This window comes from Pinus tabuliformis, chromosome 1_2, assembly GCF_031772625.1.
Source record: "Pinus tabuliformis cultivar Carrire ecotype Pingquan chromosome 1_2, CPIR1, whole genome shotgun sequence".
Classification (NCBI taxonomy): Eukaryota; Viridiplantae; Streptophyta; class Pinopsida; order Pinales; family Pinaceae; genus Pinus; species Pinus tabuliformis.
Genome location: NC_142298.1, coordinates 135,972,133 through 135,987,489, shown reverse-complemented (window position 1 = coordinate 135,987,489; position 15,357 = coordinate 135,972,133). Strand labels below are relative to the sequence as shown.

Genomic DNA, 15,357 nt, shown 5'->3' with positions numbered 1-15,357 from the left:
TTTTAAATTTATAGATCCTTGATCTTCTGTAGGTCACATCATAGATAATATTCATGTTCGTCCCATTGGTCAATCTTTCGTGTCCGTAAAGTCTCCACCTGCCTAGCCTAACTCACATTTGGCTTTTATAGGTTCTTCACCAACCCAATAAATATATAACTTCATACAGAAGTTGACATCAATCCTCCGCATCCATAAAGAGTCCAACCATGCAAAGCTTTGCTGGTAACCTGCTCTCAAAATCTTGTTTGTCAGCAGTTAGCATTAGTTTTGGATCGCTTCACCGGCACTGTCTTCTCCCAGCAGCAAGTAAAGTTGAATAATATTTTTGTGAAAGTTATGGGTATTCTTTTTAGATACAGGGTTTTCAGACAGTCAGCAGCCCTCATGGCGCCCGTTCTCTCTCACGTTCCCCCCACTGCTGGGATGAACATGGGTATTACCCGGCAGGCAGAGATTCTGGTGAGACCCGCCTTACTACCTCCTAATACGTTCCTATACCTTTCCAACCCAACTCACGTTTGACTTGTGTAGGTTCTTCACCAACCCAACAAATATACAACTTTATACAGTTTTACAGAAGTTGACATCAATCCTTCCGCATCCATAAAGAGTCCAACCATGCAAAGCTTTACTGGTAACCTGCTCTCAAAATCTTGTTTGTCAGCAGTTAGCATTAGTTTGGGATCGCTTCACCGGTACTGTCTTCTCTCAACAGCGAGCAGAGTTGAATAATATTTTTGCGAAAGTTATGGGTATTCTTGCAAGATGTAGGGTTTTCAGACAGTCAGCAGCCCTCATGGCGCCCGTTCTCTCTCACGTTTCCCCCACTGCTGTGGGGATGAACATAGATATTACCCGGCAGGCAGAGATTCTGGTGACCCGCGCCTTGCCACCTCCTAATACGGATCGGTTCCTCTACCTTTCCAACCTCGACGATCAGACTACAGTGAGAGTTCATGTTCCCGTCATCCAATTTTATCGTTATAATCCCTCTAAGAAAACTGAAGATCCAGTGATGACTATTAGAGAAGCTCTGAGCAAGGCCTTGGTTCATTACTCCCCTTTTGCGGGAAGACTGAGGGACGCAGACAATGGGAAGCTCCAACTCGAGTGCACTGGAGAAGGAGTATTATTTGTAGAAGCTGATGCTCCTCATCTTTCTTTGAAAGATTTTGGAGACGTTATCTGTCCGCCTTTTCCCTGTCTGGATGAATTGCTCAATCAACTTTCCGGATCTGAAACTCTTATTAATTCTCCCCTTCTTGTCATTCAGGTATGTTTCTTTTTGATACCTGATATCATTTTATAGAGCAGCGTTGAATTTTTTTTGGTATCTGCAATCGACTTTTTTCTTTTATTTTTACTTACATTTGATGAATAAAGTGAATTCAATCGATTAAACTTCATTCTATTAAATTTGAAAATATTTCCAAAATCTAGAATTCAAACACTGTTCCATGCCTCCCAATTTTTGTGTTGCGTTGTTTATTTATTTAATGTTTTTGCCATTTCTGAGATCCGATTACCAAATCTCACACATTGATAAAATCAATCTCCATAATATACACTTTCAGGTGACGCGTTTGGGATGCGGAGGGTTCACATTCGCTGTGCGGTCCAACCACTGCATGACCGATGGCACAGGACTCCTTCAGTTCTTGCAAGCTGTCGCTGAAATGGCGAGAGGGGAGTCTCGGCCTTCAATTCCGCCTCTCTGGAATAGGGAAATCCTCCGACCCCGAACGAGTGCTCATGCAATGAAGCATGCCCACCATGATGATGAATACATGCCGCAACAACATGTGGAAGAAGAAATGCAGACTGTATCAATATTGTTGGGGTCAGAGGAAATTGCAGCTCTGAAAAGCCAAGTGGGAGGGAAGTGTTCCACATTTGAAGTATTGTCAGCTTGGTTGTGGCGCTCCAGAAGCAAGGTTCTCAATATCCCCGCCGACCAGGAAGCGAGGTTGTCATTTCCAGTAGATATCAGATCGCGGCTTCAACCGCCTCTTCCCCGTGGCTACTATGGCAACGCAGTCATTGCCTCCTTTGCTGTGGCAAGAGCAGGGGATTTATTGGAAAGGCCACTGTCTTTTGCTGTCAAATTAATTAATGACGCCAAAAGAATTGTTGACGATGACTACATCAGAGCCCAAATCGACATGATGGAAGTGAAAGGGCGTACTCCACCTACTTTGGTCGGCTCTTTCATTATCTCTGATAACACCAAAGTTGATTTTGCAGGAGTGGATTTTGGATGGGGAAGAGCAGAGTATGGCGGCGTTGCAGTGGCTGGAGCACCTGGAACATCCGTTCCCATTCGTGTGCGTAGCACACGTAGCGGAATCGAAAAGATCGTGGTTCCAATTTGTCTACCGACCACTGCCATTCAAACATTTCAGCAAGAGCTCAGCTACGCCACAGGGTAATGACATGTAAGTTCGTTGATAAGGATGGAGGTTGTCTTATTCGTGGGTGGTTCAGATTTGTATTTTATTTGAGAGTGGTTTTTAGTGTGATTTTTTTAGACTTTTCTGTGTTGGAATTTTGTGGAAAAATTTGAGGTGGAATTTTGTGTTGAAATTTTGTGGAAAAATTTGAGGTGGAATTTTATGTTGGAATTTTGTCCAAAAATTTGAGGTGGAATTTTAATTTGTGTTATTTAAATTGATTTTTTGACTATATATATATATAAACCTCAAAAATCTTAAAAAACTTTTATCTATCAAATTTGTAATTTCAATCAATTACCATTAAATTTGGAAAAATTAAACCAAAAATCATCAATTTTGTTTTTCAAAAAATCACATTAAAATAATTAATTTTATGTATATTGTGTCAACTTTCATATAAAAAGAAATAAATTGGTCATGTCCTTTTGAGTGAACTTTGTCAAAATCTCTAATTCCTAAGTGTGAGCTCCGCTAATGAAAAAGAGAATTCATGATTTCATCAACTTTCATTTTTGAATGCGAGAATATGGAATGACAAGAGTGTTGCAGGCAGGATAGTCCTTATATAATAAATTTGAATATCAAAACACTGCTTACAAACATCTTTCCTCAGTATTGAATTTATCTAAATTTTATAGATAGTGTCTGGATTTATGCATCTGTTAACAGTTGTAAAAAATGCAGAGCTAAAATTTATAAAAAAAAAATTAGCAACAGTTATAATTTTCTTTTGGGAAGAATAGTAAATATTTACCAGCAGTGTATCAATTTAGTCACTGTGATAACTTACATACGTCAAGAAAACCATTAAATATTTATTTGGAGAAAACCAGTAAATATTTATTTGGAGTTATAATATGACAATTTACATATAAAAACAATTCCCCCTCCTTATCTTTCTTTAGGAATCGATATGATAAGTTATATACATCGGCGTACACATTGCAAGAGCTTGGAGCATAAGTGACCCACAAGAATGACCCCCTCCTTTATCTTCTTGCTTGAAGCTTCTATGTTTGTTGTGATTGATGAGTGTATCCTTCAGCTTGCTATACACAAAGCTTTGGTTTTTTTTTCAGAAGGAAAAAATCGGCATATTATATATTGAGAAAGATATATTGATCGAGTTACATTGTGGATCATATGCTGGAGATCCTGTTGAGCGCATATGTATTTGATAACTGATAGTAACAGAATGAGTGCCTGGTATAGAAAAAGACTGCACATGGGACGATATGAGAGTATAATAGAGGGGAGCAGAAGCTAGCAGAGAGAAATGAGAGCATAATGTCGACCTGTAGTCAAAATGATAAAAAGCGTCTGCACCAGCAGAAACCATGGAGGAACATGAGTAAACAAAGACTATAACCGCCATATAGATGGCATGCTTGAGACATATACAAAGTATGCAGAAACCTGTGCGCGCATGGGCAAGAAGCGGCGTTCAGTCAGCCTGTGTGGGCATTGATCCCATGATAAGGGGCAGAATAGAGAGCAACGGCAGGCAGGAGGCCTGAAAAATGTGTCGGTTGCGCCATGTCCAAAGCTTTGGTTACCATTCCATGTTTGCTGTGATGGCTGAGCATATCCTTCGGGCTTTGGTTACCATTCCATGTAGTATATCCTTCCCGTTGCTATATAGAAGGTTCTGGTAACCATTCCACTCATTTACTATTTCCGCATTGACATCTACCAATTAAATTTTATTTTGAGATTCAAAGACCATACAAAAAAACAAATATACAAATGTACTATTTATCATTCAAATTGGGGTTTTAAAGTAATGAGAGCGCATGCCTTTCTTCAATAGGAGCTTTTTCCTTAAAAAATGGCACAGGGACTTTGTAGATCATGGTTGTGAATTGGGATCTAAAGTTTTATAGGGGAGTTGAGGGAGTGGGCGTGCGACGGTTGAACCTTAGCCTCCATGGCCCTTGTTTCGTGCTTTCCCTGGTTTTTCTATCCGCCACATTTCTTTCTTTGCAAGTGTTGTTATGGATGATGGTTCGTGGGGGTCTTGGTGTGGAGTGTGGTTTCTAGTGTGTTGGGGTTTTGCCGTTTGATGTTATTATACGAGCTCTACTCGAGGTTTCACCGTTACCCATTTCTTGGTTGTCGCTGTTTAGTGCATTTGAATGCGTCTGTTGTTATTATGCGAGCTCTACTATGGGGTCGTCTACTAGAGGTTTCGTTGCTACCCATTTCTTGGTTGTCGTTGTTTAGGGCATATGAATGTGTCTGTGGTCATCAGCTTTGGGGCTAGCATCGAATGTAAAGGGCCTTTTGGCCCTACTTCCTATTGCCATGTCTTGGTCTTTTCCTCCACTCTTGAAATGTCTGCACCCCTTGGGGTTTTGTTTCGTGGGCCTTGTGCCCTTTTTCCTTTTGATATCATGTTGGGTCTTGTTGACTAGCATTGTAATAGTTATTTGCCCATTTTTGGGCTCTATTTGTTGTTCCTTGCAGGGTTTTTCAGCAGGGTTGCAAATTTGGTTGATGTTGTCTCTAGGGTTTTGTTTTTTAAATGTAATGATTATTCCAGGGTTCATATGGTGAATGCAAAATATAATTTTCTTCTTCTATGATGGATTAAATTACTAGTTTTTTCTATAAAAAAAAAATCATGGTTATTGGCAACATGTGGTTGAACTATTTAAATTTCTACTAGTTTTTTCTATAAAGAAAATCATGGTTATTGGCAACATGTGGTTGAACTATTTAAATTTCTATAGCAAGTAGAGTGAATTGATGTAATGGATACATTGGACAAAGGAGAATACACATATTTTAATAGGTGTGAAGGAGAGAGACAAATATTGTGGAAGTTAAGTTGTAGAAGAGTTGAGGATAACTTCCCTGATTAAAAATAATCTTTGAGATAAACATGAAGAAAAGATCACAGATAAAGTTGTTAGAAAAATTAGATGCCATGCTTTATGATTGTTCTCCCCAACCTAGGGTTTAACATTTGGAAGCAAGAAAATTATGTACTTGTGAATTTTTTTTCATAAATCTTAGTTGTAATTAATAATTATTATAGTTATAGACAAAATTAATTAAGTAATTAAATTATTTATAAGTCTAAAAATGATAACATTAATAATTCACTAGCTTAAATAATTAATTAACTTTTTTTCTAAAAGTTTTTTCTTTTTAAGCTTGGATACTTTTAATTCCTTTTTTTCTTCTGAAACTTGGATACTTTTTGGGATATTCTTCTTTGAGCTTGCATAATATTTTAATTTCTTGATTCTCATTCTCAATCTTTCAAGATGAAATTTAAACTTATAACCCAAAAAAAAACTAAACCCCACACAAATTAATTAATCTACCAAAACAATTTCCACAATTAATTTTATTTCATTATCTTCATTATCATCATTTTTTCCACCCAACCACTAAAATCGATCTGCTTTTTATCTTCAATGAAGAGCTTTGCACCGACAGGAAGACGATTAACCATCCCCAAATATATTTTCCTTTAACCCCAAATATATTTTCCTTCGTACTGTGGCATGTTTGAGCGCAACTAGCAAGTGTGATCTTAATGTGGGAGTAGGTAGTCATTTTCGCCTATTGTGGGAATCTTAATCATGAATTTAGTGGAGTAGATAAAGATTTCTCAATTGACAGAAAATTTGTCACGCGGAGGAATTGCCCGGATTCTGTTCCCACCTAGAAAAAGTTTGGGCTCCGGTAAGCGACAATTCGTTGCCCCTTTGACACTAATTCCTCCATATTCACTCACAGATTTTGGTGGTGAGTCGATTCCAACAGATCCTTTGTCACATCTCACTGCTCCGATGCGCTGTCCGAGTTAATGAAGGGAGGGAATTGGTGCATGGTATTCGAATTTGCGCAAAATCGCGAGCAGAACTCTGTGGATTGCTTTGCATCTCACCAAGCTTGAGCTCACCAGGCGATAAAACGTCCAGTAAAACCGCTTGCAGAACTCAATTTTTCTGATAAATCCCAAAATTTTCCTCTGCAATCTACCTTTGTTCGAATTTGTACTATTCTAGGAGATGGAGATCAATCAAACCGCCTTCTAGGCGAAGACAATTCTAGGTATTCTGAGGCGAATAAGAAAATAAATAATGAGAAGGGAGAGGTGGGATTAAGTGAGGAGAGGAGGTTGCCTTGAAAGTTATTCCGCATCAAGCTCGAGCTCACCAGGAGATTGCTTTGCATCTCACCAAGCTCGAGCTCCCCAGGCGACAGCACGTCTAGCAAAACCGCCAGTAGAACTCAATTTGTCTGATAAATCCCGAAATTTTCCTCTGCAATCTACCTTTGTTCAAAGTTGTACTACTCCAGGAGATGGAGATCAATCAAACCTCCTGCTAAGCGAATACAATTCTGGGTAGTCTGAGGCGAATAAGAAAATAAATAATGAGAAGGGAGAGGTGGGATTAAGCGAGGAGAGGAGGTTGCCTTGCAAGTTATTCTGCATCAAGCTCGAGCTCACCAGGTGACATCACGTCTAGCAAGTATTTTCCATTTTGTAACCCTGATAATAGAGCGAATGAGTGTTTTATCTAATCCCCATTCACATTAGGTGGTTCTCGTGAAGTTTACAAATTCATTGCTCAACGAAATCAGAGGCATAATGTAATATTCAGAACTAGAATGAGTATTTAGAAGCTAGAACTATGTCTGTCAGTCCTTAATTATCATTTAAGTCCAAAATAATAATAGATATAATCTTTGGGTTGAGTTACTGCTTTGCTAACCTTGGAATAATACTACTACATGATACAAGGCCTCAATTATAGACTCCCCTAACTGGTTCATTTTTTTCCTCTAGCTTATAGATATGTACCTTTCTTTATTGTACTTTGTTACATATCTCTACTCTATTTCTTTATTTTCAACATACAATAAGATCAAGTTTTTAGTTCAAGGTATTGAATTCAATCATAGTTAAGTGTAGAAAAATCAATGAATGTAGGTATATGGAGATAAACTTGTTACTTTCTTTTAAGGTTTACTAAACTAGGCTACCTTTCTACAAATATAGACTGGTTCAAATGGACACCAGACACATGTGCTAGAGGTGAGCTCTCAATAAATTATGATAAGCCATCAAAATGAAAATCAAGAACGAAATACGCTCCACTAAAATCCCAGGAATCATAGAACTTGAATGTGTTTCTAAAAATGGGTACATCTAAAACTTAGATGGTATTCAGGCTCTTGATGTGACTGCAAAATAATTTACAAGATGAAAAATATGTTCCCCAGCCAACAACATCCATGCACTGAAAAACATATTAATAGCCACCCTTCAGATCAGTGGAGAATGTCTCTAGGAAATGTACAACAATCATAATAATCCACCTGAACACCTGAACTCATTAGTTTAGAATTTTAGTAAGACAAAACTTAAGCTAAAATTGTAGGACAACCTAATCGGAGGAATCAGTTGTTTCTATTTAGCCAATCAGGGCAAGGTGAAAGTTCTTTCTCTAGGCTTAGAATTTCTAAGGAATCAAACTACTAGTAGAAAATATGACATCGTAACAGCCATAGTGATAGTTATATCTAACAATATCGAAAGCAGCCAGTTTGGTTCTTATACTCCAACAGAATTTGTCAGTCAGTCTTACATTGAATTTGTGAAAAAGTTATCTGCAAGAATGATAGTTTTGTGACATGTCCGAACATAAATTATCTTACAAAGGAAAGACATTTGAAAGGCATGAAAGGAAAGACATTTGAAAGGCATGAAAGGAAAGAAGAATGAGATGGTTTATAACTCTCTACTTGTTTAACATGAATTTATTGTTATCTTATTTTCTAGGTCTTTGAAGTGTAAAAAATGGTGCAAAAGAGGCGTTTATACATTGAAGTGTCCTACTTTCCAAATCCAGGTCGAGCAGTTGTTAAATTTGTCCTTTACAATATGGCAACAAAGCATTTATTTCATGGAAAGAGAGAAGTGCCTGGAATGGCAACAAACAATGAGGCATACTACATTTCCCTTATTGAAGGGTGAAAAGAGGCAAAACAACATGATGTTAGTGATATTGAAGTCTTTGCCAACTCGGAGCTAATATGTAATCAGATGAAAGGCATCTATCAGGTTCAGAAGGACAATTTAAAACTCCTTTATCAGGAAGCAATAAATTGGAGTTGTTAATTTCAATATTTTACCATCAATCACTCTACAGACATTGAAAATATGTTCAGTGATATAATGTCCAAAGCATTTTTAAGCACATATGTAAATGACAAATATGACACAGGATCACCATCCACTACAACAGAAATCATTGATCACCATCAATACAGATCCCCAGTATGCGAATCGGTTGTTGTTATCATTTTTCTTGGGTCTATCATAGCATGGTTCTTTCTCTAAAGAAGAACCTGTTAATGTTTTATTCTTCCCCAACATGCAACAATTACGTTGTATGGGAGACAGATTTATGGACAAATGTAATATATTCCATGTATATGGACAAATGTATTTTGAGAAAAGTAATTGGTTCATGGTTTTGTGATTATCATTAATACATTATGGTGTTGTCTAATTGACTTTTATCTTTTACATTTTTGGCTGAAATCTTGCAATTTGTTTTTGAACTTAAATTCCTCCAGATCTCCACGGTAGAGGAAGAGTCCAGCTGAGGTAACCACAAACCAGTGTTTTAGCTTGGTAGCTAGCCCTACCAAGCCAGAGAGGGCTCTCTCCAAAGGGTCATAGCCAGGAGGGCTGGAGAGTTTAGGGTTTTAGGCTAGATGTATAGTGCAGAGGGTTGTTCGATTTGATTTGGTTGGGTAGTCACAAGGATGAGTGATTTAGGTTAGAGGGACTAGGTCAGGGCAAACGAGATATGATTGAATACATTCAAAGGGGCAAGGTAGGTATGAATCTTAACACTTAAAAGGTGATTTGATGAGATGGTTCAAGACTGACGAGGATTTAGGAAGAGCATAAGAGATGTATTCTTCATAAACTGAAGAAAAGTGAACAAAGTATGATAAATTTCCCAAAACAGAGCATGAGCAAGCATATATTCTGCCTATTAACTTGAAAATTACCATATAACAGACATGAAATGGTTTATGAACTAATAAAAAATTCATACAAATGATCACAAAGAAGAAACAATGCTAAACATTCATACCACATGTATCCCAGAAAAAACAACTCCAACTCATCTATTGAAACTAGCCAAAATCTGATACAATAGTCTCTGATCACTAGTATAGCATCCCACTTAATCCAACCTATAGAATGACTGAAAAATTACAAGATATAGGCCTCAAAACAAATCATTATAGGCTCAGGGGTCGAATCCATGAGAGGAGGAGCAATTGCTAGAAAGGCTAAACTGATAGCTGGAGTGTAGGGTGGTCAAAGTGACTCAACCCTCACTCTAGAAAACTGATTCATTACATGCCACATAGGCCATTTAATTGATGTATCTACCCTAGATAGTAAAAACATAATAATTACATCATCTAGATCAATTACATGAGTAAAACTTGAATTTCCCATAGGTAAAAGTCAACTTGGAGTGTAACAGTGAAAATAGCGGAGGACTGTCAAACGCGCAGTGACCTGGTTAAATGCGCCCTTTTGGTGTCAAACACGCAAAGCCATCTTCAGGGCTTCTTTTGGAGGCCTTCCTACTGTCCAAATTTGTTCCAAGATAGCTCATTGGAAATCCCTTCAACTCTACTTTCCAAATATACTTTTAGTTTTTGTCAGGCCAGGGTAACTCCAGAAAGTGTTCATCAGGATGAACACTTTCAAGTGTCTTTGTCAGCCACTTTGGGGGACCTTTCTGAGATGGTCCAAGCTGTTCTGTTGATTGAGTTGGGACTGAATCAAGATTAAGTCTCCCAATTCTATCAATTACATCACTTAAAGCATCATCCGTTGTTGGAGTGTCATGCAGGGGAGATTGTTCTTCAGAAGAAGATTCCACATGTTGATCTAGTATAGGAATCCCCCCTTCAAGATGTGGAATCTGATTATCAAACTCTTGAAATGATTTCGGTTTTGTGAATTTATCCAAGCGATCAAGTTGCCGCTCAACAACACTGTCAGATTTGGATGATTCAAGAAAAATGACATCTCTAGATAAAACAAACTTTTTATTTACTTCATCATAGAGGTGGTATGCTTTAGATGTGTTTGAATACCCCAGGAAGATACACTTACGACTTCTAGCACCAAGTTTGTTTCTATGTACCTTTGGTATTAAAGCATAACAGGTGGAACCAAAAATCCTGAGATGTTTTACCGAAGGAACATGTCCATACCACAATTCATAAGGAGTCTTGTTTCTTATAGCACTAGATGGACATCTATTCTTTATATATGCAGCACATAGAACAACATCAGCCCAAAACATTGTCTTTACATTTTTGAAGAAAAGCATGGATCGTACCATATTCAAAATTGTTCTGTTCATTCTTTCAGCTACACCATTCTGTTGAGGATTATAAGGCACAGTTATTTGATGTTTAATCCCATGTTGGCGAAGATAGTGTTCAAATTCATTTGATGTATATTCTTTTCCATTATCAGTGCGAATAGACCCAATATGAGATTGTGCATCATTTTCAATCCATTTATGAAAATTCTTGAATGTTTGAAAAGCATCAGATTTGTTCTTCAATAAATAAACCCAACACATTCTGGTGTAATCATCAATAAATGTCATGATATATTTATTTCCATTTGCAGAAGGAACAGGCATTGGACCACATAAATCTGAATGAATAAGTTCAAGCTTCCTATGTGCTCTTGAATGTGAATCATGAAAAGACTGTTTCCTATGCTTTCCTAGAATGCAAGCATTACATTGCTTATGTTTTCTAGGAATTGTAGGCAAACCAGCAACACCATTTTTCTTCAACAAGCGGAGACTATCATAATTTAAATGTCCAAATCTAGCATGCCATAATAAACTTGATGGAAGTGTACCTTCTTCATGATGAGAAATATATAAAAAATGTTGTGCATGAGCAGAGGTTCCTTGCAGTTTAAGAAGTCTTTCTTCTTCTATACCCCTCATGACAAGTGAATGGTCAGATGCCTTTCTTACCTCAAGCTTTCCATCAAACATATGAATGGAGTGACCTTGCTGGCGGATGTGGACCAGGGACAACAAGTTTCTCTTGAGCTGTGGGAGATATAGAACATGATCCAGAAGAAAGTCTGGAAGACTAGGCAGTTTAAGCCTGATTGTCCCAAGCCCTGATGGCTTGATTTTTGACTGATCTGCAAAGTATACTGCTCCATCAACATTGCCAGTGAACTCTTCAAAAAAATCTTTCCTATGAGTCATATGACAGGTTGCTCCTGAATCAAGCAACCAGTCATTTTTCGAAGAAGCAAGTGAAGCATTAAACAAATCTTCATTTACTCCAATGTTACATTGTGCCTCAATATAGTGAGCGGATTCAGGTGCTTTACCTTTGTCTGTGTCATCAGTTTTACCTTTCTGCTGATTTCTTCTCTGCTCAACTTTGTCCCATGGTAGCTTGCATGTAGAAGCATCATGTGATCCATTTCGTTTGTAGCGAATGCAATGCAGATCTGCCTTTTCTGCTTGAGAATGTCTGCCCCCCCTGCCTCTGAAGTATCTTCCTCTTCCTCTTCGTCCACCTCTTCCTCTTGTAGAATCTTGAGCAGGATGCTTTTCTTTATGAGCAAGGCAAACAATCTCTTCAGAAGATTCAGGGACTGTTTTCTTTCCAAAGGCTTTCTCTCTTTCAACAAAATTTTTCACAAGAGACTCAAAGGTTATGTCTTTAAGATTTCCATTTGCTTGTAAAGACTCAAGATAATTGGAGTAGGTAGGATAGAGTGCTTTGAGAAAGGCAATAAGAGAGATATCCAGCTCAACCTTAGTGGATTTAATATCATGCATTATAGACTTTATTTCAGATGCAAGAGCAAGGGGATCATTATTTTTCAGTTCAAGAGTGAAGAGATTAATCATGAGTTGAACAACTTCAAGTGCAGAATGTGAATCATAGAGTTCTTTCAGCTTTTGTAAAGCTTCAAAGGCAGTGGAATAGGATGAAATATGACGACTTACTTCTTCATTTACAGATGCTGCGATCAATGCATAGGCTTTGCTGTTCTTGTTTTCCCAAATAACAAGTTCTTTATCTGATGTAGGCTGCACAGGGTCTTTGTCTTCTTCTCCGACACACACTCCTTTCCACAGCTCATTGTAGATGAGGGTGTGTTTTACCATCCGAGACCATTCAGAATAGTTCTCCTTGCCAGTGAGAACTATTCCGACCATGGAGATGATTGAATGCATTCTGTAAAAAAATACTTCTGCTTGATAAAAAAAACTTCCTTACAGCCTTATGCACTATATTTTGTACAAATCCCTCTAATGTGTGACAGAAGGCATCAGAATTTCATTGAAATGTTATATCACTTTATGCTTCAATACAGCATTACCAAAAATTAAAAAACTGTGCAATATCACTATATCACCTCCACAAATGCTTTGAAAAATGCTCTGAGTGATATGACTTTGAATGCTTTTGAAAACTGCTTATATAAACCCTTTGAAAACTGCTTACAACACAATACTTAAAACTGCCATCATAAATACATATCAACAGCACAACATTATACCGCCATTAAAATCATCTTTCTTGTCATTCTCAAACTTTTTGAGATGAATCAGGTTTAAAGTCATATGCATAAACAAACTGCGCAAACCAGCTACCATAATCAAACTGCGCAAGTCATTTGGTTATATGCATAGTCAAACTGCGCAAATCATTTACCATAATCAAACAGAGGTGCGAAAGGCTCTCATTTCCAAACACAATTTCAATTAAAATTTGGAATTGTGATCCCTATGGCTTCGGCAGGTTGCAAAGCAATTTACAGGTCTCTGAATCACCAATAGCTTCATAAAAACAACGTAAGACCAGTCGTTTTCAAAAACATGGAACACAAAAGAGAAAGCGAGAGGGTCTGCGAATCACAAAACGCTGGGCGCTGTCGGTTATATTTGGAGCTACGACCCGTGCAGAAGGAGAACTGGAAACGCAAAATCTCAAACGCACCACGAGTGAGGTTTTTCACTTTCTTCTCTGCGGCATGCTCCACCCATTCGCATACACTGTCGAAGCTAAATTTCCTCTTCCGGAAAAGGCCAAACACCTCGTTTGTGAGATAAAACGCCTCCAGGTCTTCCAAGTGCGAGAGCAAAAGCTTGGAGATTATGTTTTCTGCAAATTCGATAATGGGGATTAGGTCTTCGTCAGTTTCGATTATGGAGGTATTAAAACGATTTTCAGCGGCATAAGTCCAGTGCAAGAGATGAAAGGGCGACAGAATGAGGCATGGTATTTGGGTGTAAAGGAATTTGAAGCGTATTCATGCGCAGAGAGGTGTATTCATGCGTAGAGAGGCAGCAAAAAGGTATAACAACGCTTCTATGCATTCAATATAAAAAAACGCATCAACGCTCAGGTGTATTGCACATTCAGCAGGGCAGAGGGCGCAGTGTCAGGGCAGAGAATGAAACGCATGACAGAGGCAGCGCTCAGGTATGAGCAGCTCTCAGGACAGCAGGAGTTACAGCTATTTCTGGGACCTGTGCTCTAATACCATGTCAGGCCAGGGTAACTCCAGAATGAGCGGGAGAGAAAACTGATCATCTTATTCATTAGCTAACTCATATTTATATACATAAATACAACGGATCAGTTCATCTTCTAGATGAATGTCTAGTTCACCCATCCGTTTCGGATTAGGTGTCAACAGTTTTCAATTTGGAAGTCATTTTTCCTATCAAAATGCAAATCTCCCAAGATTTGTAAACGCACAGCAACTAGGCCAAAAAAGATGCAGAAAGGTGATTTTTTGGTAGTTTTTGACCCTTTTGGCTGACCAGTTTTGCTCCAAATGCTTAGAAAAAGTATAAGGTGCATGTCCTCATCATTCTGAATCCAAAAATGCTGACCATTTTCTCATTGGATGCTCTAAAAAAGAGCGCAGTGTCTTAGGTGTTGCGCATTTGACATGCTGATTATGCCAAAAATTCCTCAAAAAAACACAACAAATTATAACTTGCCAAATTTCTTCAAAAATGGTCAAAATTGGTGGGCTGATAGCTGGCTATATTTTTGAGGTATGGAGTGATGCCTCGGCAAGGATATCCAACCTCTTTTTCTCCTCTTTCTTGGTCAAGGCCACAATTTTTGCATGAGCTCTTTTGAGCTTCGCCCTTGCAATTTTGCTTCTCATGGCATAGTACTTTGCCATCCCTCTTTGAATATCATTGTCCTTTTTGGCCTTGTCTAAGAGGCTCTCAAGATGACCATTTACGTTCTCAAGCCAGTATTCTTGGTTTTCATTTACCATCTTGGCAAATTGCTCATTCAAGGTGAGCTCATTGTCTAGTTCTTCCTCCCTTTTCCTTTCTTGCTCCAAAGCTCTCTTTAGGCCTCTAGTCCTTGGCCTTCTTCTTGGCACCTATTCATCAAGTTTCTCACCATATTGCCCATATGCCTCATCAAGTAAGGCCTTAGCCTTTTCAGCCTCTCTCTTTTCCTTTCTGAGTTGAATCTCCATGAGCTCATGTTTGACCTCAAACTGCTTGTTCTCCTGCTTATAGTAGGAAATGATCCATTTGGCCCTTTTCAAGTTGACCTGGAACTCTACTATGAGTGAATTCTTCTCCTTGATAACAATAGCTATGCTTTCACTGTCATCATGCTCATTTGAGTCAACTAACTGAAAATCATGCTCTATCTCATGTAGGTCTTCCTCCTGTTGTTGTATCTCTGCCTCTACAACTTTTTCCTTTCCCTTTTGTACCTACTTTGTCAATGAAGAAGGCAAGGTCACTACCACAATCAGTGGGGAAAACACTTGCCTATGCCCTCTCTGGTAGGTATG

General features: G+C 38.3%; 1 protein-coding gene across 1 annotated transcript; it reads left to right on the top strand.

The window, feature by feature from the left end:
• The first annotated feature begins 315 nt into the window (after window positions 1–315).
• LOC149204885 (benzyl alcohol O-benzoyltransferase-like) lies at window positions 316–2,604 on the top strand. Its single transcript, XM_089393382.1, has 2 exons — window positions 316–1,276; window positions 1,578–2,604. The coding sequence occupies exons 1-2, from the start codon at window positions 752–754 to the stop codon at window positions 2,430–2,432; spliced, it is 1,380 nt and encodes a 459-aa protein (XP_089249508.1). The 5' UTR covers window positions 316–751; the 3' UTR covers window positions 2,433–2,604.
• The last annotated feature ends 12,753 nt before the right edge of the window (window positions 2,605–15,357 follow it).

Bases quoted from the DNA above. Each gene is read 5' to 3' on its own strand.
- LOC149204885 (XM_089393382.1), top strand. From the start codon at position 752: ATGGGTATTCTTGCAAGATGTAGGGTTTTCAGACAGTCAGCAGCCCTC. The intron at 1,277-1,577 runs GTATGTTTCTTT...ATACACTTTCAG, and splicing joins CTCCCCTTCTTGTCATTCAG to GTGACGCGTTTGGGATGCGG.